The 27,979-nt window shown below is 37.8% G+C and overlaps 1 protein-coding gene and 1 pseudogene across 4 annotated transcripts in view; both read right to left on the reverse strand.

Annotated features, from left to right (window-relative positions):
- The window catches only part of Kiaa1328 (KIAA1328 ortholog), a 300,949-nt gene that overhangs the window by 44,271 nt on the left and 228,699 nt on the right, over positions 1-27,979 (reverse strand). For all 4 annotated transcript variants that reach the window (XM_048442598.3, XM_048442599.3, XM_085700040.2 and 1 more), the window contains one exon: positions 6,868-7,049. In XM_048442598.3, coding sequence (XP_048298555.3) covers positions 6,868-7,049 — 182 coding nt within the window. The remainder of the gene's footprint in view (positions 1-6,867; positions 7,050-27,979) is intronic.
- LOC125405884 (kinetochore protein Spc25 pseudogene) lies at positions 18,376-26,978 on the reverse strand (annotated as a pseudogene).

Consider the following 27,979-nt stretch of genomic DNA (forward strand, 5'->3'; position numbering starts at 1 on the left):
CACACACACACACACACACACACACACAAATGCTGGCATAACCTTTCCCCAGATCCAGTGACAGCACTGGTGGTTAGGACACCTCCTGTTTCTGTCCCCAGCCATGATGTCTTTGTTCCTCAGAGTCAAGCACTATTTTGAATATTGTTTCCTTTCTGTTCTCTACAGCTTTAATATGTATTTGGCTTAAAATGTTAATTATATTCTGTCAATTAGAAAAAAAAAGTTCTTTAGCATTGGTGCTCTTGATTCTTAAAAACTAAATAAGTTTTTATTTCTGTTGATGATTGTGTATACACGGTTTGCTCACTTTGCTGCGTCCTCTTCTGTGTCATGCACTATTGCTGTGGGGGATACTGGAGTAGTTCTGGTTTGGAGTGATTATGAAAAATAGGACTATGTCAGAAGATACCAATTATTTGCTGAAATGCACTGTTTCTTTCTTCCCAGCAGCAAGTCACACTACATTCCTCAGTTTCTTTATGCTTCAGTATGGCAAGGTTAAAAAAATACAGGATGTTACATGCACCAACCACAGCCTGTCCTATAAAAATGTTCCATGTTTCTGTTCCACAGCCTAGTTTACCTCTTTCTTATCTAGCACTGTGGCGGGGTCAACAAACATGTTAGGTTTTGTGTGCCAGACTACTAGTCACTATGCTCAACTCCACGATGGTAAAGAAAAGCAGCCAGGGTGGTATGTAGACAAAAGGCACAGCTGCATTCCAACATGGGTTAGAGTGCCCTGGAGTTCAAACCCCTTGCCTTGTTTTCAAAATTGTGTGTGTGAGGGTCAATCTTACAGCTGAATATGATACTCTCTGTAGGTTTTACACATAAGTTCCTCTAATTGCTTAGGAAATCTCCCACAAAAGATCTGTGTTAAATGTGTTTTCCCCCCGTCAACTGAAATGACCATGTGGGTTTGCCTTCATTCTGCTAATGTAGTGCATTACATTGACTGATTTTTCTGAGTCGAATCACCGTTGCATTCCTGAGCTAAATCCCACTTGGTCATGATTTATCATCTTCTTAATATGCTACTACATTCAGCTTGCTACGGTTTTGTAGAGGCTATTTCATGCATATTTATAATAGATATTAGGCTACAGTTTGTTTTGTTGTTGCCTGGTTTCAGCACTGGGGACTCTTAAAGTAAGTTAAGATGTGTACCTTCCTATTCTATTTTACAGAAGGTTGTGAGTAGCATTTGCCTCACTTTTTTATTTTTTTATTTTTTTGAGCAAGTGTTTCTCTGTGTTACAGCTCTGGCTGTTCTGGAATTTGCTTTGTAGACCAGAATGGCTTCAAACTCACAGAGATCCTCCTGCCTCTGCTTCCTGAGTGCTGGGATTAAAGATGTGCCTACCACCGCCTGGCTTGCACCACCACCCAGCCATTTGCTGTTTTTTTTTTAAAGATTTGGTGAAATTCCCTTGTGAAGCTATATATGGTTCTGGCTTCTTCATGAATGTTTTAAAAAAACAATAATTGCTAGAGTATGGTAATTTGTGTGTTCATCTAGGTCTTGTAGCGTCTTGGCCTTTACTGTGTATTTTGTCTCAATATTACTTTCTTAGGAGGCAGCAGCATGTTCATTTGGCTTTCAAAGTTTTCACAGAATAACCTATGAAAGTTGAGCATTAGGAAGAATACAAAGCAGAACCTGTGTCTTGAGACAAGTTATAACAGAGCCCTGGTATCTGACCCCAGGATTCTGCTTTCACAGAGATCAAGGTTTCATCTGTGCTTGGGCTGACATCTCAGGACTGATGCCATCCTAGGGCAGGGGTCATCAATACTGAGAATCCACAAAGTTATCCTATTGTGTTTCTGTAAAGCTTCCCTTTCTTCAGAGTTCTGATGAATTGGATTTTTTTTCTTCTTTTTTTGGTTGTTTGAGATAGGGTTTCTTTGTAGCTCCAGGCTGGCCTCAAACTCACAGAGATCTGCCTGCCTCTGCCTCCCAAGTGCTGGTATTAAAGGTGTGCACCACCACTGCTCAGCTTGAAGTGGATTCTTAATTGTGTGGTCTTCAGTGTTTCTGGGAGAGGATGTTTACCTAGGCTTATCTATATCACTGTTTTCATTGATATGTTATGATAAGCAAATCTGAACAATTATTACAACCACATTTGAGATATATGACATTTTATCTCAAATACTTCAGTTAGCAAATAATCAAATTGGTGAATGAAAAAAAACATGATTATTATGGTTTGGGTAGGAAATGTTCCCCCAAACACTCTTGCATTGAAAGGTTGGTCTCTAGTTAGTGATGCTACCTTTGGAGGTTCCAGAAACATTAGAAGGTGGGAACCAGCCGGAGAAAGAACGTCATGGGGGTGGGAGAGATGCTTCCTACATCTCAAGGAATAAAGCAGTCTTCACAACACTCTTCTCGCCTTGATGTTCGACCCAAGGGTGGTAGCCTACTGGACTCTCTGACACTGTGGGCCAGAATATAATTCCTGCTCTTTCAAAGAGATTTTCTTAGGTATTTGGTCATAGTGATGAACATAACTAAAACAATTTTATTTCAACTGATGCAGAAAAAATAGATTTGATGAAATCAAACACCAATTTATGAGAAAGATTCTCAACCATTTGGGAGGAACTTTTCCAACCTGATAAAAAGCAATTACAAATAGCACCAGCAAGAACATACTTAGTTGGTGCATGATTGTCTTCTCTGAGACCTGGAACAGGTAAGAAAACAAATTTTTAACATTTATTTATTGGAATGGAACTCCTAGGTTGTCAACAACAACAACAACAAAAAAATAAAAGCCATAAATTATAGAAAGAAAGAAGTTGGTTATGGACTAGCTATATTCCAGTCCTAATCCCCAGTACTCTTTAGAACTTATTGTACTTGGAGACAAGGCTTTCAAAGAGGTCATCAAGGGTTAATGGAGTCACATGAGTGTTGGTATCTTTGGAAAGAGGAGAGATGCCTGGGAGGCATATATACAGGAAGGATCATGAGAAGTCACAATGAGAAGAAAGCCTTCATAAGCCCAGGGAAGGGCCTAGGGAGGTAACTGATTAGCAGAGAGTATAGGGTACTTTGGTAATCAGGTAAATGTACCACATATGAACTGGTGATTACATGGGTGTAAAAGAATTGTGAGACTTATCAAGCTACATTTAAGACTTGTGCAACTGTATTATATATACTTAAACCTCAATTAGAATAAAAGGAAATGAAATAATGACCAAGGTTTTCTTGACTTTTCAGGCACTGCTATTTTAAGGCCTCACTATAGTCTTTCTCTTTGACATTAGCAATCAGTCATCATAAGGACTCTGAAGTAGTAAGCATATATTTTGCTTAAATCACTAAATCACTGCAGGTGCTGAGGTCAAAAGGTCTAACTGATTAGGTCCTTATTTTGAGAAAAATGAAACAAGGGAAGAAAAAGAAAAATCAATATTTGATGTTAATTCAGTTGACACATATATAATGAGAACCTATCATATGTTGAGCTATGCTCTAAGATATAGAGGTGTGCATGTTATTGTCTAGTGATAGAAGATCTGAAACATAATAAAGTAGATGATATTTTCAGGAATTCTTTCAATTATAGAGGATAGACAATGTAGATGCTCTGGTTTAAGTGACACTATTCCATATTTACAGCAAGATTAACTCTTAAAGATAGGTTATAAACTTGAATTTCTTTTTTAGGATGATTTACTCTTCTGTCTGGGTTTATTCATAGCACTCTAGTGGGTGTGTCTTCCGTGTGCTGTTGAGAAAGACATCAATGTTTAGCATATCTTTTATTTTACACTTCTAGGAATCAGTTTATTTTCTTAGTATTAAACATAAGATACAGATGGCAGTAATAATAAAGAGAACATAAGTAAATGATTCCTAGAGGCTAGATGGAAACCACTTCTGTACTTTGATTCTTCCAACATACTTATTATTTTGTGTCCTGTGCTTATCCACCATGGGGCATCAAGCATCTTGCATCACTACAAGCACAGGTTCACTTATAGCACTAGAGGTTATTATTAACTTCAGTTAAGTAGAAAATAATCATTTCCCAGAAAAAATGTGTTTGAGACCCTCTCAGAGAATTTAACTAGTGGTGGTTAACCTATGTGAGGTTAGTCTAAAACATCATGAAAGAAAAAAATAACAGTGTGTGTCCAACAGTATCAACTAAGCTGAAATTACTCTGAACTGAAGTTCTGCCACAAATATAAAGGGATTCAGAAATGAGCAAAAGGTATCCCTAAATATGGTAGGGACCTTTGGAGTGATGTTCAGGCAGAGTTAAAAAAGGAGAGTGCAAGCTTCATGGTCTAATTCATTTTAATTCTGAAATTTGTGCTCAGTGGCTTCAGTCTTAGTTAGTTCATCAGTATTGCAGGGAAAATGCCCTGAGTTCCAAGGGCTTTTGTGACAGAGGATCAGTCATTTTTCAGGTAGAAGCAGTTCTAGAATGTTCCCTCATGGGGAGAAGGAAGAGCATGTGTTCCCCCTGAGCATGCCTTCTAAAAGCTCTTTACCCAAGTTTAGATTATCTAAAGTAGCATTTCCTCATTCTAACCAACTAAAATATAACATTCTAAGTGATGATGGAAGAGAAAACTTAAGCTGTAGGCTAATTTGATAATAATGTAACCATTTTTGTTATTATAAGGTTGCTCTTTGAGTCGACTCTGTTTCTTTTATATGTTTAGCATCCATAAAGTTGGCCAAATGTTGAGGAGAACAGGAGAGGTGAAGGAGTGAGAGACTGGCAATAAAGATTAATGGTCCTGCAGTAAATATCCTGTATAACACTTCTGTATTAAATGATAGCAACAAAAGAAACCACAGATATAAAGAAGAAATGTATACCAAAAGACTCTGTCATGCTAATGAGAGGAAAGCAATTAAAGAGGTGCAACCAAGCAGTGTAACTTGGGCAGTTAGTGTTGGGTCACTGGCACCATAATATTCAGGGCATTCAGACCCATGGTGCACACCTAGGGAAGTTAATTCTCCCATTAGGCTGGATGCTGCAGCAAAGGCCAAGGCAATAACCCTGCCCTGTCTCTAGTCTGCATGCACCAGCTCTACAGTGGCAGAGTGGCTCAAGGGGCAACTTCATGTCTTTAGTGATCAGGAAGACCATAAAAGAAAAGAAGAATACAAGACAATCTTTTCCATGAGTAGAAAAACTTAATGGTTCTTATATTTTAAAATGTTAAAACATTTCAAACTTTTAAACAGATGAGATTTTTGATATTATTTTCACTATCACACTACGTCCTCCTGCCCTTTAAAGAAAAAGGGAAAAGAGTGATGAGGGGAGCTGCTGGAAAATAAAAGGGTGAATGACAGCGCCCCTGAAATCTCTGCAGATGTGTAACAGCTGCCTTTGAGTTAGCTCGATTGTCTAGCAGCACTACTGGGACTCACTGTGCACAACACAAAGTGATGCAAGGTCAGCACACAATACAGCACAAGTAATGGGTTCTGAAGTCCTGGTAGTCAAAAATGGTTTTGTTTCAAATTAGAAATTGATTTCTTTGGTATAGCAGCCTTTTCCAGGCTTCTGGCTTCTGTAGCTGGGAATAGGAGAGGTTTGTTCCAGCACAGCTAGGCTGTCCCAGTCTTCAAGAGCTGCTAACATTGCAGCAGTCTCACCCAGCCTCACATGCTGTTATTCCTCTGCTGTTCTGCTATACAGTTTTTCATTTTGCCATTTTAGCATTGGCACACGACATACATGCGTTGACATGTCAAGAGAAGATTACGTTAAGCCTTGCAGAGTAACCACTAGACCAGTTCTGCCCAGAACCTCTCTCTGCAGTGCAATGGCAAGAATAAGGGGAACTAAAGTAAAGGTTTTCATTGCTGAAAGACGACTGCCAGAGAAAGTAAGAGGCTAGCTCGGATAGTAAGTCTTCTCAGTTTCATCTTTGTCTTGTGAGCAGCACCTAAAAGGAAGCTTCAATGTTGTCTGTCTTCAGTGGCACCCTGTAGAATATTTATTTGCCTTATGCTAAAGAGAAATTGTGGTGTTTCCCTTTTGAAGTTTGGAAAAATTGTCATCTCTCAGTTGCCTGGAAGAGGATAAAGGGGATATTTTAGATTACTGGAAGTTAACCCCCCAAAACAGCAAAGCTGGCAGCACGTGGGGAAAGCAGAGAAGGGTGTGTTGATGCAGAGATTATGAACAGTTGGCTGCTTAATATCACAGGAGAGGAGGATGAAAAAAATCATGAGTAGGGTGTGAGCAGAGGAGGCTGTTTCCCACACATCTCTCCACAAGGAGGGTCATTCCCTTTCAAGTTTGTCCTTAAGGCTGTTGGCATAGACTGCACCAGAAGTCACACCAGAGCGGCTGGGAAGCAAATACCTCTTTCATTCATCATTTCAGAGTTCCTTGTAGTATTATTAGCACTTCAAAGAAGGCAAGGCAATATTTTCTCAGACGTGGGTGATCATGTTTAGTTCCAATGTAAAGTTGCTCATGACCTCCCCACATTACCAGTCAATTGAAGACTAACCATTATTATGAGACCTTACTTTTCCAGGAGAGATTTAGGTTCAACTCTTCATTCTGTTACTCATTTTGAGAACATCATTTAGAATTTATAACCTTACTTACTGTCCAATTCAGAATTTAAAAAAGGGGCCAAACTGAACAGAGTGTCTCCCATCAATACTCTAAGAGAAATAAACGCAGATGTGACTTGAACATCTAGTACCTGTGCCACCCACAGTTTTGCAGGCATATGTTTATCTGAAATGCTACCTCCAGCTCAGCACAGTGGAAACAACCTGCTGCCCACTGGCTTGCAGGCACCAACCACCTTCCACCATCCTTCTCTTTCTGCTACTGCAGACACTACACTCACCTCTCTGGGGGCTGCAAGTGTCTTTCTGTTGGCATATCCACTGGACGTCATCCTCCACATGTGACTGAAACTCCACTGTCTTCTTCTCCCTCCGGTTTTGTCCACTGTTTGGAGAGTCTGAGCACACTTTAAAGGATGATGAGGTTCCAGGCAGCCATCCATCACATTTCGACTTTAACAAACTGAAAGAGGAAACATGAATGGACTGTAGCGGGCACAGGGGAAGACACAGATCACACGGACATATCTGAAATGGACAAGAGTTTCAATACAGTTCACGGCAGTGAGAATCTTTTTCTTATTTTAATTGATAGATAATTTAATATTTTTCTAGATGTATATTTTGTGTATTGCTACAACTATTTTGGAGAACAGTTTAAGGATGTTAATCCTCAAAGTTTACAGTCAGAGTTACAGAAAAAAGACAAGTCCATTAAACTGCAAATAAAACCAAAGACTATGAGTAAGAATCAGAATGTCTACAGAATGAAAAAAAGCAGGTTAAAGTGAGATTGCATATCTAACATGTTTTGTAAGTACTAAAGATGAACTTAAAATTAAATTAAAATGTCAGCATTTGTTATCCAGGGATAGTGCAACAACTGGAGGCCAAAGGAGGTTAGGTAAGTCGGCAAGGAGGCACATACATTACCTTTATGGTCTGGGATAGACAACAACAAGAGAGTGAAGCAATGAGGAATCAAAGACTGGCAGAAAATAAAAAAGAAATGAAGTATTATTTATGTAAGATCAATCAAAAACAAAAGAAGATTAATGTGAAGATCTCTGGTGTGGTGAGGAATGTGAGGCAGAAGGCTGAAGAAAGAAAAGCAGGAACACAAAGGCAGAGCACTAAGGCACTAAGCACTATGAAACTACAATAGGTGACAAGCTTGCTATATGGTCACACGCCAGTCACTTTAGAAAAGTGGAGAAATGAAGAATAAAATCTCCTTGGCTATACCAGGGATAGACCAACCACGTGGCTATGAGAGGTTCACCAAAGGACCGAAGGGAGTGGAAACACAGTGATTTTAATTGGCATGTCATGTCAATGTTCTACTGAGATAATGACAGAAAACAATTTAAGGATGGAACATAGTGGGACACACTGAGATTCACATAAGGAGGCAGGTTTGTCAGAAAAATGCTGGCATGCTTGTCACTATTCTTATCAAATGTTACAGGAAAAAAAGGCCTCTATCACAAGTAGTGTTCTCAGATAAGATGCTGATCTTAGGCACTGGTTCATAGCCTGGTGGTGAATTTAAATTATCTGGAAAGGTTTTAGTGATAGGATGTCTGGAGTCTCACCCATTTAACTGAATGGACTGCCTGTGACCAGCCCCGCCCCCTCCATGCCTGTTTCCCTCTTGCTTGCTCTTCTTTTCAAAGACTGCCAAGGGACTTCTACAATCATGGCTGTTCCTTGGGAAGATGACATCTCCTTTTGCCCAGTATTCTGAACTCTAAAGAAAAGCCACGCCTACTTGATTAAGATGTTAACTACTATCCATCTAGTTTCATGTTGGCTGTTGGCTTGCTGTATCAGATTCAATGCAATCCCCATCAAAATCCCAGTACAATTCTTCACAGACCTTCAAATGCTGTGGAACAATGGTCTTGTACCCTGTAAAGATTTGTCACTTATGGGTTAATGTAAGATAAAAGAATTAATTAATAAGAAGCCTGAGCTAATAGGCCAACCAGTTTATAATTAATGTAGGCCTTTGTGTGTTTCTTTGGGACTGAACAGCTGTGGAATTGGGCAGGACAGAAACCTCTGTCAACATAGAAAAAACAATACTCAATTTCATATGGAAAAACAAAAAACCCAGGATAGCCAAAACAATCCTGTACAATAAAGGGAGTTCCAGAGAGATCACAATCCCTGACTTCAAATTCTACTACAGAGTTATAGTAATGAAAACAGCTTGGTACTGGCACAAAAACAGACAGGTGGACCAATGGAATCGAATCAAAGACCCTTATATAAAGCCACATACCTACAAACACCTGATTTTTGACAAAGAAGCTAAAATTATACAATGCGAAAAAAAAGCCTTTTTTAGCAAATGGTGCTGGCATAACTGGATGTCAACATGAAGAAAAGCATCCAGGCAAGAACAGTTCTTTCCTTTTCCAGAATTCTCCTATTCTGGTCATCCCACCTATACTTCCTGCCTGGCTACTGGCCAATCAGCGTTTTATTAAACCAATACAAGTGACAAATCTTTACAGGGTACAAGACCATTGTCCCACAGTACTGTGGGGGAGTGGGGAGAGGAGAAGGGGAGCAGGGAATCAGGGAGAAGAACATGAGGGATTGGGAAGTTTGAGTTGGTTGAAGGACAGAGAGGGAAAGCAAGGAAAGAGATACCTTGAAAGAGGGAGCCATGATGGGGTTAGGGAGAAACCAGGCACTAGGGAAATTTCCAGGAATCTACAAGGATGAACCAAGCTAAGAATTAAGCAATAGTGGAGAGGGTACCTAAAATGCCCATCCCCTGTAATCAGATTGATGACTACCTTAATTGTCATCATAAAACCTTCAACCACTAACTGATGGAAGCAGATGCTGAGATACACAGCTAAGCACTGGACCAAACTCCTGGAGTCCAGTCATAGAGAGGAAAGAGTGGTATTACAAGCAAAGGTGACAGACCATGAATGGAATACCCATAGAAACAGCTGACCTGAGGTAGTGAAAGCTCAGGAAGTCCTGACTGATGGCTAGGGAACCTGCATAAGACCAAACTAGGCACTCTGAATGTGGGTGACAGCGGTGCTGTTTGGGAAGTTTGTGAGGCCTAGCAGTGGAACCAGTATTAATCCCTAGTGCATGAACTCGTTTTTTGTAGCCCGTTCCATATGGAGGGATACCTTGTTCAGCCTAGATACAGGGGAAAAGAGTCTTGGCCTTGCCTCAAGTGATGGGACAGACTTTGCTGACTGCCCATGGAGGTCTCACCTTCTCTGAGGAGTTGATGGGGGTGGGGTGAGAATATGGGGGAGCGGGAGGATGGGAGGGAGAGGGAACTGGGATTGGTATGTAAAATGAGATTGTTTAAAGAATAAAAATAAAATATTTAAATAAAAAGGATGCAAACTGCTAAATAATCTTTTCTTCTATATTCTCTTCTTCTCTCCCTGTCCCTCCCTTTGTCTCCTGTCCCCTCCTCTTATTGTTTTTCCCTTTAGACTAACAAACCCATGTCTATTGAGTTCCAAATTTCATCAGATTATATGATAGTCTTTCTTATGTTCTATGTATCAAATAATACAAAGCATGTAAATTGCTATGTGGCTTAACTTCCAGAGATAGCTGCTGAAAGAACCACAGGAAGCCCAGATCCACTCTAGTGTGCATCACAGAAACATAAGACATACACTCTGGATGAGTCTTCCTGTCCACTGCATTCTTATATACACATGAATCCCCTTTTATATAGTTGAGTTTTCTAAGATAATTTTTATGGGGAAATGAGAGCTTCACTTTTTTCTTTTAAAACAAAGGTTTAGTTATTGATGTGATTTCCTTTTCATTAACTCTCTTTAAATAATTTTTTAAAATGTCCATGATTGAAAGATCACAAGTCAAGGCAGAGATTGGGGACAAAATTCTTGTGAAAAGTTTTTATTTTTCAAGGGGGAAAACTTTTAAAGCCCTGAAGGAAGAGATGGGCTATAGAGAGGAAACCCTCTCTATATGATGAAGTTCTATGATGAACTTCTGAGCGGAGGAGGATGAAAAGGAAAGAAAAGCAGGAAGTGTTCTCATGTCCCTCACTGTTCTACAAAGAAAAGGGGATTTGTCCCTATCCTCTCTACTGTGCAGAGTGAAAACTGACTACAGAAGATAACTTCAGACCTACAGAGGAGCCCATTATATTTACACACACACATATTTACTTAGGCAATATTATATCCATCTATGACCTTTGATGGAGTTGAAGAACAGATAGTTATTGTTATAGTTTTCCTTAGTTATGACAAAAAGTAGATATAAAAGCTGTAACTCTAATTCTTGCTTGATACCTGTCTTGTTATATGTAATTTTACTATGTTAAAGTAAAACCTTCCTTTTTTATTTAAACAGAAAAGGAGAAATGGTGTGGGAGGTCCTTCTGTATATGTGTTGCTTTTATTGGTTAATGAATAAAGAAACCGTTTTGGCCTGTGATAGGGCAGAATAGAGCTAGGTGGGGAAAACTAAACTGTTACTGGGAGAAAGAAGGAGGAGTTGCAAGAAGTCATGGAGCTGCCAGAGGGGAAAAATGCGAGCTGCTAGCTGGAACCTTGACAATAGGCTAAGAGCCTCGTGGTAAAATATAAAATAACAGAAATGGGTTGATACTAGATGTAAGAGAGCTAGCAATATGCTTAAGTGATTGACCAAACAGTGATTTAAATAATATAATTTTTGTGTGATTATTTTGGGAGTCTGGGCATCTTGGAAATAAACAAGCAGCTTCCAACAACAATATACGTATATCCTCATGTCACTTCCAGTTTGCTTTCTCTGCTGCTTGCTTGTGGTTGAATATTTCATTTCTTGGCTTCCTGATCTGGTTGCCTGCTGCCATGCCTCCCCAGTCACTATGGGCTCTCCCTAGGAACATTAAGCCAAAATAAACTAATCCATTTATAAAAAAAAATATTTTTTAAAGTGTTATATATATATAATAAAATAGGATCATATTTACTTTCTATTCCTTTCCCCTTCCTCCAACTCCCTTCATATTCTTCCAATAAGCCTTCCCCAAATTTATGTCATTTTTTGATATTTACTAAGTCCAGTTAGTGCCACACAAATGTATATGGTTATGTAGCCATCCATTGGAGCATAGGAAACCTACCAATGTCTCTGTCTTCAACAAAGGATGGTTCTCTTTCTCCCAGGAACTATTCACTGCCAATAGATCCTCAGTTTGGAATGACATCTGGGGATCATCTTCTCATCTGTGCTGGGATTCTGGCTAGCTTGATCTGGAGTATATCTTGAACAGGTGACCAGGGATGCTTTGAGTTCATTATTGTGATTGTCATGTCATCTCCAGAAGACACTATTTTTTTTAACAGCACTCATCCCCATCTTCCAGCTCTTACATTATTTCTTGCCTCTTATTTCAGAATATTCCCTGAGTTTTGTTGATTATTTATCCCATTTATGGCTTAGCACTTAGCCTCTTATTCTCAGCACTTTGACCAGCTGGATATCTCTTTATTGCACAAAGAGGCTTTTCTGACCAAAGCTGAGAGCAATCCAGGTCCTTTGGTGGTAGAAGCAGAGCTGAAATAGATTTTTGACTTAAGCTAATTTCAACTTAAGGTTGGTTTATCAGGCAATCAAGGAGTAGTTATATGATGGACATAAAACAAAACCTTAATGAATGAGCACACAAGCAGCTTCAGGAGAGATATTTAGACTGTAATTAAAACTAGATGGAAATTTTAGAACTGAAAATTACAGTGGTTGATATAAAAATTGGAAAATGAAGATGAAAACATAAATGTTAAGTGAAGTTTATAACAGAAGCAACAGAATGACCTAATTTAAAAAATAGAAAAAAACATTTGAAGAAAAGTAAGCAGGCTCTCCAGGACCTTAGAGAAAATCCAAAGCTATACAAGATGGCAAAACTGAACCTTTAAAGGAAAATTCATGAGATTGGGGGAGAAAAAAAATAAAGAAATGCATCCTAAATGTAATGTAAAAATATTTTCTAGCCATGATGAAAGCTAACAGTTCAATGGAGTAAAAGCAGAGATAAAGAGGACCCTTCAACTTGAGAAATGTTAGTGACACACAGAAGAGAGGCAGGTATTACATATGATGCTCTACTAGCACTACAACAGGATGGTCAGAACATAAGAGGGATATTGCCACAATGCTGAAAGTAAACAGACAAACCTGCCACCTCAGAATGTGATTTCTCATAAAAAATCCTCAAAAATAAGAAATGATATTTTAAAATTAAAAATGGAAATTTTGTTGCAGGAACACCTGCACTAAAAGAAATAACAGGATGTTTTTCAAATCATAGAAAAATTACACCATATGAAAATTTTGATCTATAAAGAGAAATGAGGATCATTAGAATAGTACATGGGTAGATAAATATAAAAGAATGTTATTATTATTTTTTCTTGGAAAGTATAGGAATCCTCAAAGCCAAAATGGTAACACTATGCTATCAGGCTCACATGTACTGAGATGTTGTGTGTGTGTGTGTGTGTGTGTGTGTGTGTGTGTGTGTGTGTAATATATACATACATATGAGATAGACTTATATATCATATATATAAATATATGTATATGACAACAGTACCATAAGGATCAGGGAAATAATGTACTGGTACAGCTGAAAAGATCCCACTGTCTACACAAAGCAGCACAGCATTGCTGCTGTACAGTCATACTCTAAGTTAGGGAAGCATTCTGAGATGGTTACAGAAACTACCAAAAGGAACAGCTGAGGAGTTAACAGAAAAAGTATATATTTTTTCCTTTAAAGGCAATAAGAAAAAGAAGGGGGCTTGTGGTTCACGTGTGTAAAGCCAACACTTGGGAGGGTAAGGCAGGAGGACTGCCAAGAGTTCTAGTCCAGTCTGTGTCACAGAGTAAGACCATGTCTCCAAACACAAAAGGAATGAGCTAGCCCTTCCTAATCTATATAAGCCTAACTTTAAATGAATTATGTACATTAGTTAGCTCCTGTCATCTGTTGTGTAGAAAGTTGTTTGATTACAAGGCTGGAGACCAAACCCAGAACACTGCACAGGTAGGTGAGCTCTCCACTCAATTACAAACTGTAACCATTTGGAAAAGAAAGTGACTCCAACAGAGTCTCACTAGGTTTATAAACTACACTTAAGGGCAGGCCCCATGCCCAGCAGTAGATAGCAACAGAAAATGAACTTAATGATAATTTTGGAGTCATTTTTTAAATCTCATAATGCTTTGTCTGGGCACTTTTTTTTTAACCTCATAGGTCTTCTGCTTAATATATTATGGTTTCCAATTTTGTTTTTATGGGTTCTCTGTGTGTGTGAATGTATCTCTGTATCCATATGTTTTTTGTGCTTTTGTTTTAGGTCTTTTTTCTATTCACATATCAGAATATATCGTATGAACAATATTTTCAATTAAAAATAGAATCTAAACTAAAAACTGTCAGAAGACACAAAAATCATAGGACACATGCATGCATCTAAGACAATGCATCAAAAAGATGTAGCAAAGCCTGTTAAGTCTGAAGAGTGCATCCTGAGTGAGATAATCCAGACTGAGAAGACAAACATGTTATGTACTCACTCATAACTGGATATTGCCTGTAAAATAAAGGAGAGCCATGCTACAATCCACAGAGAGCCTAGGTAACAAGGAGGGTTCAAGCTCTCCATAAAAGGGGAAAAATTGAAGAGAGTTTGTGAGCGGAATGTGGGAGGACGGGGATGGGAGCATGAACAATAAGCTGTATGCGGGAGGTGGAGGAGAAGAGTGTGGAAAGAGACTACTGAAAAAGGGGAGTGGCATTTGGGGGTCAGGTAGAAACATGGTACAATGGAACCTCCCAGGAATCTACAAGGATGACCCCAGTTAAGACTAGCTAAAGAGGATACATAGCTTGAGCTGGCCATCTCCTGTGGCCAGGCAAGACTTCAAGTAGAGTGATTGGGAAACCAACCCAGCCATGTAACCTTCAATTTACAGTTTGTGCTGTCTATGGGATATGCTAGGGTAAGGGTGTTCTAGAGATTGAGGGAATGGCCAATCAATAACTGATCTAGCCTAAAACTCAGGTCAGGAGAGTGAGCCTACCCCAACACTGCCTGGAGCACCAATACCCATAGGCTGGATGACCCAGAGATCTAGGATAGAACCAAACATGATTATGTAAAAAAAAGTTAAAGTAATGATACCTAACAATATTCTGAAATACTCATAGATTGGTGCTTAGCTCACTTGTCATCAGAAAGGCTTCATCTAGCAACTGATGGAAACAGATGCAAGTCTACAGCCAAAAATTAAGCAGAGCTTGGGGAATCCTGCAGAAGAGGAGGAAAAAGGATTGTAGAGTCAGAGGAGTCAAGAACACCACAAGAAAACCCAAAGAATCAACTAATAGGGGCTCACAGAGACTGACCCAACAACCAGGGAACCTGCATGGAACTGACTTAGGCACTTTGCATATATGTAATAGTTTTGTAGCTTGGTCCTCTTGTGGGACTCCTAACAGTGGGAACAGGGGGTATCTCTGATACTTTTCTGGCTTTCAGAACCCTGATCCTTGTACTCCTCACATTCAACCTTAATAAAAGGGGAGGCACTAAGTCTTACTGCAACTTGATGCACCATGCTTTATTGATATCCATTGGATGACTGCCCTTTTCTGAATAGAAATAGAGTGGATTGGTGGGTGGGGACAGATGGGGTTAAAGGGATAGGTACTAGGAGGAGAGGAGGGACAGGAAACTTTGGCCTTGGGTAAAGAGTAAATAAAAATTAATAATAAAAGACTAAAGAATGGAGAAATTCACACCCTGTCTTAGGATTTTACTCTTCCTTTGTTATCAGTTGCTAAGAAAAATGAGACAAGGCTGTGGAAAACCAGAGTACATCAACTGATCTATTTTGCATGGGAAGATCATTGTATTCAATAGCAGAATGGACACTCTTAAAAATGCGCATGTAATATTCACAAATACATCCTATATTGGCTTACAGAATAAATTTCAACATATTTCAAAAGAATTAAAGCTGTTTAAAACAATATGTAATTTAACCACAACAGAGTTAAACCAAAATAAAAGTCAACATATCAGAAAAATCTGTAAAGTATTTAGAAATTACTTAATACACTCCTAAATAATCCACAGGCTGAAAAAAAACCACATGAGATAAGTTTGTATTCAAAAATAAAAATTCTTTATCAAAATTGGAAAGATAAAGAACCATTAATAAGGAAAATAACTTCAATGTCTATATTAGAAATAAGTTTTGAATCACTGATAAGATACTATATTCTATGAAGCTACAAAAAGAACACACTATCTATAAAATCAGGAGGGAGAAAATATGAATAGACAACAAGGCCACTAGAGAAAAACAAACATGGCCATTGCAGATTAATAAAATCTGCATTTTCCTAGATCTCCACCACCTATTAAAACATGAATATTATATAGCCACAAATATTGGGAATTAGCAATTATATATCATTACAAAGTCTATATACAGAAAAGAATATCAAGAATGTATCACAAACAACTTTAACACCAATATAGCAAAATAATATTAAATGAAAAATGCACGTTTCTTGTTTGTTTTTACAAGAGAAAACCAAACAAGTTTATTAATGCATGCAGTACACATTGTACAGAACAAACCTTGATGTGGGATGCCTTTCTGTATGTTGTGAATTGGTGCGGTAGAATTGTTTGTATTCTGTCAATCATGTTTTAAATAAACGCTGATTGGCCAGGCAGGAAGTATAGGCAGGTAAATCAGACAAGAAGTAGAGGTGATGCAATAAGAACAGGAGAATTCTGGGAAGGAAGAAACTGATTCCTCCCAGCCCAGCCCAGCCCACCAAAGAAGCAACATGTGACCTGTCAGCTGAAAAAAGGTACCGAGCCATATGGCTAAAATAGATCAGAATAATGGGTTATTATAAGTCATAAGAGCTAATAAGAAGTCTGAGCTAATGGGCCAATCAGCTTATAATTTATGGAGACCTCTGTGTGATTTTCTTTGGGGCTAAACAGCTGTGGGAACCGAGCAGGACAGAAAACCCCAACAAGCCAGCCCCTCATGTTACAGAATAGCGCCCAACGTGGATAACTGCATCCACAGAAAGCCTAAGAAAGCTTGGGAAAGACTAGAATAAAGCATTTTGGTTTTCAGCCATAGCAGGAAAAAAGCTGTGTTGTTTTAAAATCCGGGCTTTCTGGACCGTCCTGCCAGGGAAAACTCTGACTCTTTCAAGCAGGCGGTCCAGACTATGGAGCTTTTGAGTGTTGTTTATGGACACACTGTTGTAGCTTGCTTCCTGGCAAGGACCTTGAAATGTCATAGGAGCTTTTGAGTGTTGTTTATGGACACACTGTTGCAGCTTGTTTGCTGGCAAGGACCTTCAAATGCAATAGAGTTGTGGCAAAAAACGTGGCTACAACCTGTACCTCCACCATGAGGGTAGAATTTCTTAAAGCTAAGTAATGGGCTGGCTCTAGTAGTCAAAGCCAGGGCTTTAATCTTCTCCATATTCTTTAGCAAATTAAAGACCCACATGGTCAGAAAAAGAGAGATATACAGTAAAGAGAGATTCAAAGAGGAAGAAAACCTCTAAATGGTTTACAGTGTGTTAAAAATATATACAGGCTAAAGGTTAAAGTTCTCAAAAAAGAAAAAAGAAAGAAACAGGTGACAGGTGTCAAGTGCAGCATCCTGGTAGCCACATTTTTTCAGATAGGCTGCTTGCTGGCAGTGAGCAGATGTGAGGTTCCTTTAAGAGGCAGCTTCCTGGTTCATGCCGGCAGCACTAACAGCTCTTTTAAGAGGTTCTACTATGGAGTACTGAAGTGGGGTTTGTGGGCATTGTGCTATAAACTGCTTCCCAGAGTTGGGGCTTACAACACACTTTCCTGTTACTTAGGTAATATATTCTTCTGGAGTCTTTGATGAAGTTGAAGACTAAATAGTTATAATTACAGTTTTCCTTAGTTATGATAAAGGAAAATTAAATATGAAACTTTAGACTCAAAATGATAGGTTAGATGATAGACTATTTTCATTAATTTTTAGTAATAAGCCTGAGCCATCAGCCAAACTTTTATAATTAATATAAGCCTCTGACTGTTTATTTGGTAACTGGTGGGCAGAAGAGAAACCTCCATGTATAAACCTAACTGAAATGAACTCCAAATAGCTGCTTAGAGCCCTGGTCTACACAGCATCTTCAACAATAGGATTTTAGAGATATGACAATACTGATAGTAGGCTTGGCTTTTGGCATCCACGAGTGGCAAATTATGGAAGTGAATTTATAGGAATAAACTAATGAGGCAAGGTTTGTCAAGTCTTCCAGTGCCAGCAAGTCTGAACTGGTAAGAGATGTCTTTAGTGATTAACCTTCATCCTTTGTAGTTATGGGAGTGGAGACACCTTCATACTTTTAGGCCTTGCTTTTAGGCAAATTAAGGAAGAACAGAGAGTTTTTCTTACTCTGTTTATGGTTAACGGTCTTCAAAGTGTATGCTAAAGAGGCATATTTTATAATGATGCATTTTGGTTTCCTTCATACCGTACAAAACATCACAAAACACTAAAACACTACAGAGGAGCAAGACATAGGAATTCTTTTAGAATATATACACAATAACAAAGAACAGCAAACTATTTCACATTCTATTTCTACATTATTATAAACTACAGCAGTAAAAGTTTCCTCTTTGGCAAGAAGCACTAAGAAAATGGTTGGTCCCCCATGTTCTCTTAAAACTTTGCTAGGCACTCAAGCAATTGGACACTTCCCATTCCCTCGCTTTATTTAGGCTCAGAGAAAACATAAATGGGCTCCCAGGATGCTTAGGGTCAATACTAGAGTAAATAAACTACAATTTATTATCATGAACCTTTCTAATAACTAGAGCAAGGCAATCTTACATACAAGTTGGCTGACTTCTGGAGCTTTTCATTATCCACGTTAGCAGTGAAAATGGCTTCCTTTCTTCATAGAAAATTCCTCCTTAAGATGCTGGCTATTGGACATCAGTACTTCCAGTTCCAGCTTTTTGTCCTTTACTTCAGCAATCATCTTTATCAGGTTTTTTTTTTCTTGAATGAGTGTATTTTCCTTACAGACCTGACTTTGAAATTCTAGAAACATTTCAACCATCTGTTATTCTTTCTTTAATTTCAAAACCAGCTTTTCTGAAAGTGCTGTACTGGAATCCTTGTAGGCATCTCTTAGCCACAGCACTTGACTAGGATCATCACTGAAACTGTTTCTGAAATTCTCCTAAATTCATGTATGCTTTATAGAAGACTGCCAGTTTGTCTTTGTCATTGTATAAGATGCTGGGTGGCCTAGTGCTGTCCCCACCTTTGTCAGACCTTTGTTCCATAGCCATGCTGACTTCCCCAAACATGTATATTTCTTGAAAAAAAAATCTCGATTGTCAAAAACTAAGAAGAAACAGAAAAATATAAATAGTCTCAGGCCTAGAAAAATAGAAGTCAAAAGTCAAAGATAATTTTACAAGAGAAACTGCCAAAATGGCTTCACTGGTAATTTTTATCATGTGTAAGAAATAAGCATTAGCAATCTTATACCAACCCTTTCAGAAACAAAAGAAAATATAGAGTATTGTGTGATTATATGACACACGAATCTCATGGGGTGTGATAAAAAAGCTATTACTAAGACATAACCCACATGAACATGGGACTTAAGAATTCTCAACAAAATATTATCAAACCAGATTCTAGAATATATACAGCATAGCCCATAATGACTAAGTGTGTTCTTCTGCAAAAACACAATGTTAGCTGGTCATTTCCAAATAAGTCCTGATGTTGACCACATGAAAGAATTAAGAGAACAATCACATGAATATATCACTGATGGAAAAACAGCTAACATGGGCATGAGGTGAACATTCAATTTGTAAAAGAGCTTGTTGAGGTTTGTTATCCAAGATTCGTATGTCAGGACTGTTTTCTCCAGTTAGTGGTACTTAAAAAATTTCCTTCAACATAGTATTTTTATTAATTATCTTGGAATTTCACATGATGCATCCTGATCACACTTTCCAGCCCTCCCACGTCTGCCCTCTTCTTGTGCTCCCCTCCCCCGAATCCCCCACATGTCTAATTTGTGTTGCCCATATATTCACTGGAGCATGGCACGCTCCAAGTGGCCAGACCCTTAAAGAAAACTACACTGGAAATTTTTAAGAGGTGAGAAAAGTTTAGTTTGAGATCCTCAAAATGACTAAGTTTGCCTTTGGATGAATGACAGTGCTTCACTTCTTTGGCTTTCAGGTTTGCAGTGTGATTATTTCCTCCTACAGGGACTCATATGCTACAGGCCTGGCCAGTCTCAATGCTGTGTTGTGTGGACTTTTAGTCTGTAGATCGGTGAGCTTAAAAAAAAATCTCCTTGTGCAGTATGCCTGGTTCAGGTACTTGTTACAGTAATGAAAAAGTGGATTGAGAAAAGGCAACAATGAAAATCTCTATTTAATGGACTTATATTGAATGTCTTTTCCTTAATATTGGGAACAATGCAAGAATTTCTTCTCTAGCTACTTTTATTCCATATTGTATTGGAAGTTTAGACAAAAAAATGAAGAACAAGCAACAAAAGATATAAAGCTTGTAAAGGTATAAAAAACATTCAAACATAACATAATTGTGAACTTGAATATGTTAAGAAATCCACAAAACAGAAAAATTGACAGGTTATACGCACTTAGCAAATTGTGGTACACAAGTCAGATATTTATAAGCTAGTATTTTTCCTTAAATTCTACCATTAAATTCAATAAAATATATGCAAGATCATTATAATGAAATTTACAAGGCATTACTGAATTAATTTGAAAAGATTTAAATAAATGTAGAGATAACATGATTTCACTGTCAATATTTTGAGTATGTTAGTTATCCCCAATGGATCATATCAAAATCAAATTCAATTTTCTCAACAGAAATTGATAAACTAAGTGTAAACAGTAAATACCTAGAATAGCCAAGAAAATTTTTAGTAAGAAAAAAATGGTAGAAGATTTATTCTGCTCGATTTACTTATTTACTATAAAGTTGAAATAATGAACACTCCATATTATTGACATCTGAATGGGTGTAACAATCAACATTGTCCTGTGTATATGCCCTTGGTATTCAGTTGACTTCTGACAACGTATTTCACAGTTTAATGAAGAAAAAAATTCAATAAACAATGCTTAAATAACTGGGTATCTGCATAAAAAAGAATGAGAGCTGGGCAGTTCTGACGCATGCCTTAATTCCAGCACTCAGAAGGCAGAGGTAGGTGCTCTGTGAGTGTTAGACCAGCCTGGTCTACAAAGCAAGTTACAGGACAATCAGAGTCAAACAGTGAAAGCCTGTCTTGAAAAACCAAGCCAAACCAAACCAATCCAATCAGCCAACCAACCAACCAACCAACCAACCAACCAAAAAAACAAACAAACAAACAAACAAAAAGAAAGTGAAAAAGAATGAGTCTTGAGATTCATCTTGAAGTAATCTGAATATCTATCCATACAGGAAGTGAAAAATCAGTAGTAGTAAACAGCTATACAGTGAATTATTAGTATGAAATAAAAAGCAATGGATTATTGAAACATACAATAAAGTATTTATATTCCTCAAATCTTGTGGTTAATGAAAGATACCAGATATCTACATTTTAAATGATTTTATTTATATGAATATTTAGACCATACAAAACAATTTGAAGTGATAACAGTCAGACTGTTGGCTTTTTGGGACAGGGACTATAAATATATTAAAAAATAAAACTAAGTGCTTTTGGTGTGTGGATGCTTTATTAATTAAGGTGCCAGTTACACAATATATATGTTAGTATCTTCTGGACTTGAGAAGGCCATTACAAGCATGAATTCAAGTGTTGGCTATCTGCTCAAGACCTGCATAAAATCAAGCCAGTCAATTTTCCAGCATGGATGAGGGATGAGTTCATGTAGCCCCACCCCATTCTTAACTAAGGAGCAATTAGCATTGCTAGCTGCTAGCGAAGGGAGAGTCAGTAACTACTTATGTTCCAGTGGATGACTATATATCCTTGCACATGCTGGAAGCACTAACTGAACTCAGTGGATTAAAAATACAGGACATCAAGATAGAGGGAGACATGGTGAAGAAGTGCTGCTAGGAGGTGGAGGGCAGCAGGGGGTACATATGAAAACATGTTAAATATATGCATGGATTTCTCAAAGAATAAATAAAAAGTACACTTAAAAAGAAATTAAGCAAAAGTACATATAGAAAATATGTCACCAAAGGAGTCTGAGATATATGAAAGTCTATAGCAACATATATTGTTTCCCAAACCACAAGAGTTATGACCAACAGCCCATATCAGTTAGAGATGGGCTAGAATTATTAGCGACATTAGTTATTATTTAACACTGATTGGAGCTAGTCAACTGATGGGAAAATGATCAAACAAGATAGAAGAGATTAAAGCCATGATATTTAGAATTACTATCTTAGTCTCCTTCAAGGTACTAAGATTTTACTAAGCTATTCCTCACGTTTTAATATTATAAAATACTACTAAATGGGTAGCTAATAAACTCTGTTTTGGAGTAGGTAGAAGTAAACCACTTTACTAAAGCATCCTGAAGTTTTCTTTCTCATTTGCCCATGTCTCATATCGCGATAGTCTGCTCTTGAATGGCAAATTTTAAATGTCATTCAGGACCAATTGAAAACCACTTGTATTTGCATTCCTTAAAAAGCAGAAAAACATTAACCTTTTGTTTTATTGAATTTAAATGCCAGGGAAATGCTGATGCAGTCTTGGGAAAATGAAATACTTTTATAAGGAAGAATAGCTGTCAATTTATTAACACAAAGAACAATTACTTGATAGGATGCCTTCTGACAAAAAGCAGATTGGTATTCTCATCATAGAAAAGGCATTATAAAAAAATCTAGCCTAGACCTCTGAGACTTGAATAATTTAAAGCTGCATTTGGTGCAATTTAAATTTTTCTTTAGGGAGGCAAAGTTAAATACCTTTAATTTGTTCTAATTATTTCAAATTTGCAAGTTAATTATGGCTGATCATTAAATAACAAAAAGGACTATCATCTCCATAGAGTTTTACCTCCTACCCTCTGCATTACTTAAGCTAGATTTTAGTATGCATGAATTAACTTTCTAAATAATCACACGGTTTGACTAAATGGCTCAGTAAAATGAGCTCTGATCCTCAGAATAAGCATTAATGGACATTAGAAATGCTACTGGGACTCATGTTACTTACATTATAAGTATTTTTAATGGAGTCTTATTTACTAATCTTTATGTACTGCTCAAGTTAGAATGCCATATAGATACATTATTCCGCTTTACTGGAGGAAAAGTCCAATCTTGGAGACAATAAAAACAAATGTCCATTTAACACCAACTAAATTTGTATTGAAATTTATGCAGGGATGTGATGATGGGATTTCACTTGTTCTTGCTGTTCATCTCAATAAATCAATCTAGGCCAGACGGGTTGCTTACTCTATAAACAGAGTATTACTGATATATTATATGACTCAAACAGCAAAAGGGGGTTTAGAAACAACTCCAAGTGGAACATTTAAATTCTATCCACTGTTTTCAAAGAAAGACTTGGTGATGTTTTCTGCTTTCAGCTTCTGGGCACCATTTCTAAGCATATTGGCAAAAGCGAAAATGAAGCCAGATGTCACATAACCGTATTACTTAGAAATTTTCTTAAAAAGTTTTCCTAAATATTCTAGATAAATCTTCACATCTTTAGAAACAGATTGAACAAAATATTTTGAGACCAAGAAGTTTTCAGAATAAGATTTAATAAATGTTCAATATGCTCTTATATTTGTTTTACCATTTCAGAATCACTGATGTAAGTTTTATTTTCATATATCTAGTACATTGAACCAGAAAAGCCTACTATGTGTTGATTCTATATTTAGGCATGAAAGCACACAAAGGAATAGCTATCATTGAATACTTATAGGTTAACAAGGAGAAATACATGAGCAAGCAATGTATAAATATACACACACATTATGGTGTGGTGTAAGGATGGTAGCATAAGCAAAATATAGAAATGAAAAAAACAGTAATAGGAAGCTTTAGAAAGGGGCAAAAGGGAAATAGAGACATGGAGGGAAGAGAAGTCATGAGTAGGAGTGGCACTTTACAATGCAAAGGCAATGAGATGACCCCTGGCTCCATAATGGAGCACTTCTATAAACAATAAGTCATGGATTGGAGCAATGACTCAGCTGTGAGTACTTCCTATTTGCTGCTCTTCCAGAGAATGTAGGTTGATTCCCAGCACCCACATGGTAGATCAGTTCCAGGGTATCTGTCTGACATTCTCTTCTGACTTCCACAGGGGCCAGACACACATGTAGTATACAGTATGAAGACAAAACATCCATGCATATAAAAGTTACAAAAGAAAAGAATTTATTACAGATCCCTTAGTTGTAGTAGGTAGAATGATAATCTCTGGATAACAGACTCTTTGGAAGTCCTATAGAAATAGCCGAAACATGCTTTGTGTAGTGTAAGGAATAAAGAAGTAAGACTTTAGGAGCACTTAGAGGAGTCTAGTAGTTGAGAAGACTTGTTTTGAGAAGACTTGGTGTCAGAGAAAACTGAGTAGATTTTAGCTATTTGTAAGTTCTGGCAGATGTGATTTCTGAACTTGTCTTGTCCTCATAGGTATCTCAACTAAAAAAAGATTTTATTATCAACTCCTGTCATCAGTATTGTTATATTAGATAACATTTTAAAAGCTTAGAAAAATAGCTGGTTCATAGTAGATGCTCAATACATATTCACAGACTGGCTAAATAGATGAGTATTAATGATTATTGAGATTGTAGAGGAAAGGTAGGTCATTTTTTTTCATGTACAGATTAAACGGATGAGTTATAGAGATGTTGAATTTGAGGGATCTGCAAATGACTCCTGAGAGACTATATTAGTATGCAGTTGTAAAGACAGGATTAGATTTTAGGAAGGAAAGAGATGGTACCCAAGACAGAGACTGTAGCATAATTGGGATATAAATATGACCTAAAGTCATGAGAATGAGCTGAGAAGATAGAAGAGGATAGAAGTGTCAAAATAAAGACAGCAGACAGGAAAAGGAAGGAAAAGCCAATAGAGAGATAATCTCCAATGAGTAGCTAAGCAAAGAAGGAAAGAATATTGCCAAGGAAATACAGACATAAAAAAGATATTTGGATACCAAATCAACCCTTAATATTTGGAATTAATCCTGTTTGGCTATAGTGCATAAACCATTCTGTATTGCTGGGTTTGGTCAATTAAGATTCTATTAAGAATTTTATAACTATATTCATTAAACATAGAATTTTATAACTTCTTGGTTTTATAAAATCAGGTAAGCTGTGTTGCTATTGGAAAGTCATGTAAGATTAAACAGTTGGTAAGTGCTTGCTTTGTAATCACAGGGACCTGAGTTCAACCTCCAAAATCAATGTAAAAGACAGGCATCGTGGGGCATATTTACAATGCCAGGATTGGGAGGTAGAGATGGATGGATCCCTGGAGATCACTGGGAACTTACTGCTTTCCTTAGTGAATCTTAAAAACCACAACAATAACAACAACAACAACAAAAAACATAGACAGCACTTGAACTGAGAGGTGAAGACCATCCTCTTGTCTCCAGATTCAGATATGTGTTAGATACCATTTGCATCATCACACACCAACATGAACATACATACACAGACATAGCAAAGGGACTTGGGAGTTGGGAGAATAGTAATGACCATGGTTTCAGCTGAATGATACAGCAGGCTGCAAATGAATGGGAGGTGAAGTAGAGAAAAATGACCTGAGAGATGGGTAGTAATGTCATACAAGATGAAATATGCCTCATTGTTGTTTTAAGAATACAGAGCTGCAACACCTAAGAAACACAATTACCAGCATGACAAGATACCTGTAAAGGTGCAATAAGTGGCATTCACAAGTTCGTGGTAACCAACTGCTGTCTAACTGGACTTAAGGCCCACTTAACAGGTGAGAAGTCATGATGCCTGGTACTGAGAACCTAGCCACCTTCCAGGGCTAGTAAAAAAAAAATCTACCATTGCACTTTATTGTTCCAGAATAATTCCTTACAGCATTCTAAATTTTTAAGAAGCTTCTCATTACAGCAAATAGAGACAATCAAGGAAAATCTGGATATAATACAGAGATCAACAAATTGTTGGGAGTCCAGAGCCAACAGATACATCTACATTACAGCTCTAAAGCTCATGAAACATCACAGAAGGGGTGGAAAGATTAGAAGAACAAGAATTCTAGGAAGTCTACTATAAAACACTCTAAGAAGTAGCTGTATCAACCCAGACCCAGAAAGACAAATATAATATGTACTCACTCATAAGTGGCTTTTAGAATAAAATAAAGAAAAACCAGCCTACATTTCACAATCCCAGAGAATACAGACAACAAAGAGGACCTTAAGAGAGACATACGTGGATCTAATCTACATGGGAAGCAGGAAAAGACAAGCTCTCTTGAGTAAATTAGGAGCATGGGGATCATGGGAGAGGGTAGAAATAGAGGAGAGAGGAAGGGAGGAGAGCAGAAAAAAATGTAAATCTCAATAAAAACAATTAAAAAAGTGGCTGCATCAACAAGACTAGAACAACATGCTAATATTAACAAAAATGCTAATGTATAAGGGGAACTCACCAGTCGATTGGGGTCCCACCACTAAGAACCACAAGTAACTAGTGCCTGCTTAGATGAGCACCCTTTATTGGTTATGTAATGCAAAGTGGTCAGCCTTGAAACCATATACACACAAACAACAACAGATACAGTGGGTTGTATTAAAATACATACACACACACATACACATGTATGATTATGTGCAAAATAAAACATGGCTACAGCAACCACCAAACTGTTCATTCAGAGTTCTCCTGTTCTATTCCAGGAATGTCTTCATAATTCTATTAGGTTGTCAAGAAACAAAATAGCTCTTAAGTTAATGAATGCACGATTTCGCAGAGAAGTGATCCTATGCAACTTTTAAAAACATTAAAAAAAACGGTTAACAGATGCAAGGGGAACATACTTTTCACACAGGACTTGGAGGATTCGAGCTAGATCTGACCTGGATGTGTGTCCTCTCTGAAGACTACCTCTTATAATATCTGAAAGTTTTACACAAGCTGCTAAGGGAAAAAGGAAATTTAAAAAGATCAGTAGAGAGACCACATTCATCAACAGAACTTCCAACCTGCTGGGGGAGCTCCTTCTGCTCCTTCAGGCAATAGCCATTGAGATACCAGCCCATTGGGGCATGGTCTCTTTCTCTTTAAAAAGCAGGGGCCGCTCTCTGTGCTCTCTCTTTCTTGCTCCAGTGACTAGACTCCTTTCCTGGCTGTCGTGTAGGGCAGTGTTCTGTAGGTTTTTTCCCCTCAAATAACCCTTTGAATTCAAACTGGTGTGGGATTGTTTCGTGCTTTACCAACCTACCTACAACTTCAGCAGAAGACCTCTGTTCCCCCAGAGGTGAAGCTTGCTGGCAAAACTCCTGAAGCCACATCAGTTGCCAGAACCCTAGGCCACAACTCATACTGAAGAACACTGCTCCACCAGAGAGCATGCGCACTGCCAAATGTCTAGTACCCAACTCAGATGGAAAGCCGCTACTCAATCACAGGCCACCCTGCCCAGAAGACCAGAGAGGAAACAGAAACCGAGGAATAAAACACCCATCAAACAAGGACAAACTCAGAAATCAGCACCTAGACCTATAATCTCCCCAAATCTAAATGCGTAGATGACAGTAGAAGACAATCGACAACAGCAAAGGCAATATGTCATCCCCTGAAGCCAGACTCCTACGACAGCATGCCCTGAATATTCCAACACAGTCGATACACAAGAAAACAACCTTAAAACCAACTTTATGAAGATGATTTGGGCTCTTAAGGAGGAAAAGAATAAAACCCTTCAGGAAATGCAGGGAAATAAAAACAATTGGAGGAAATGAATAAATACCTTAAAGGAGCCAAGAAACGGAACAAACAGTTGAAGGAAACAAATAAAACTGAACTTTCAGGAACTGAAAATGGAAATAGAAGCAATAAAGAAAACACAAACTGACAAAACTCTGGAAATGGAAAAATCTAGATAAGTGAACAGGAACTGCAGAAGGAAGCATCACTAATATAATACAAGAGATAGAAGAGAGACTCTTAGGCAATGAAGCTATAATAGAAGAAATAGATACACCAATTAAAGAAAAAGTTAAATCTAAAAACATCCTGACACAAAGTATACAGGATACTC

Source organism: Myodes glareolus, chromosome 13 (genome assembly GCF_982192425.1).
Source record: "Myodes glareolus chromosome 13, mMyoGla1.1, whole genome shotgun sequence".
Classification (NCBI taxonomy): Eukaryota; Metazoa; Chordata; class Mammalia; order Rodentia; family Cricetidae; genus Myodes; species Myodes glareolus.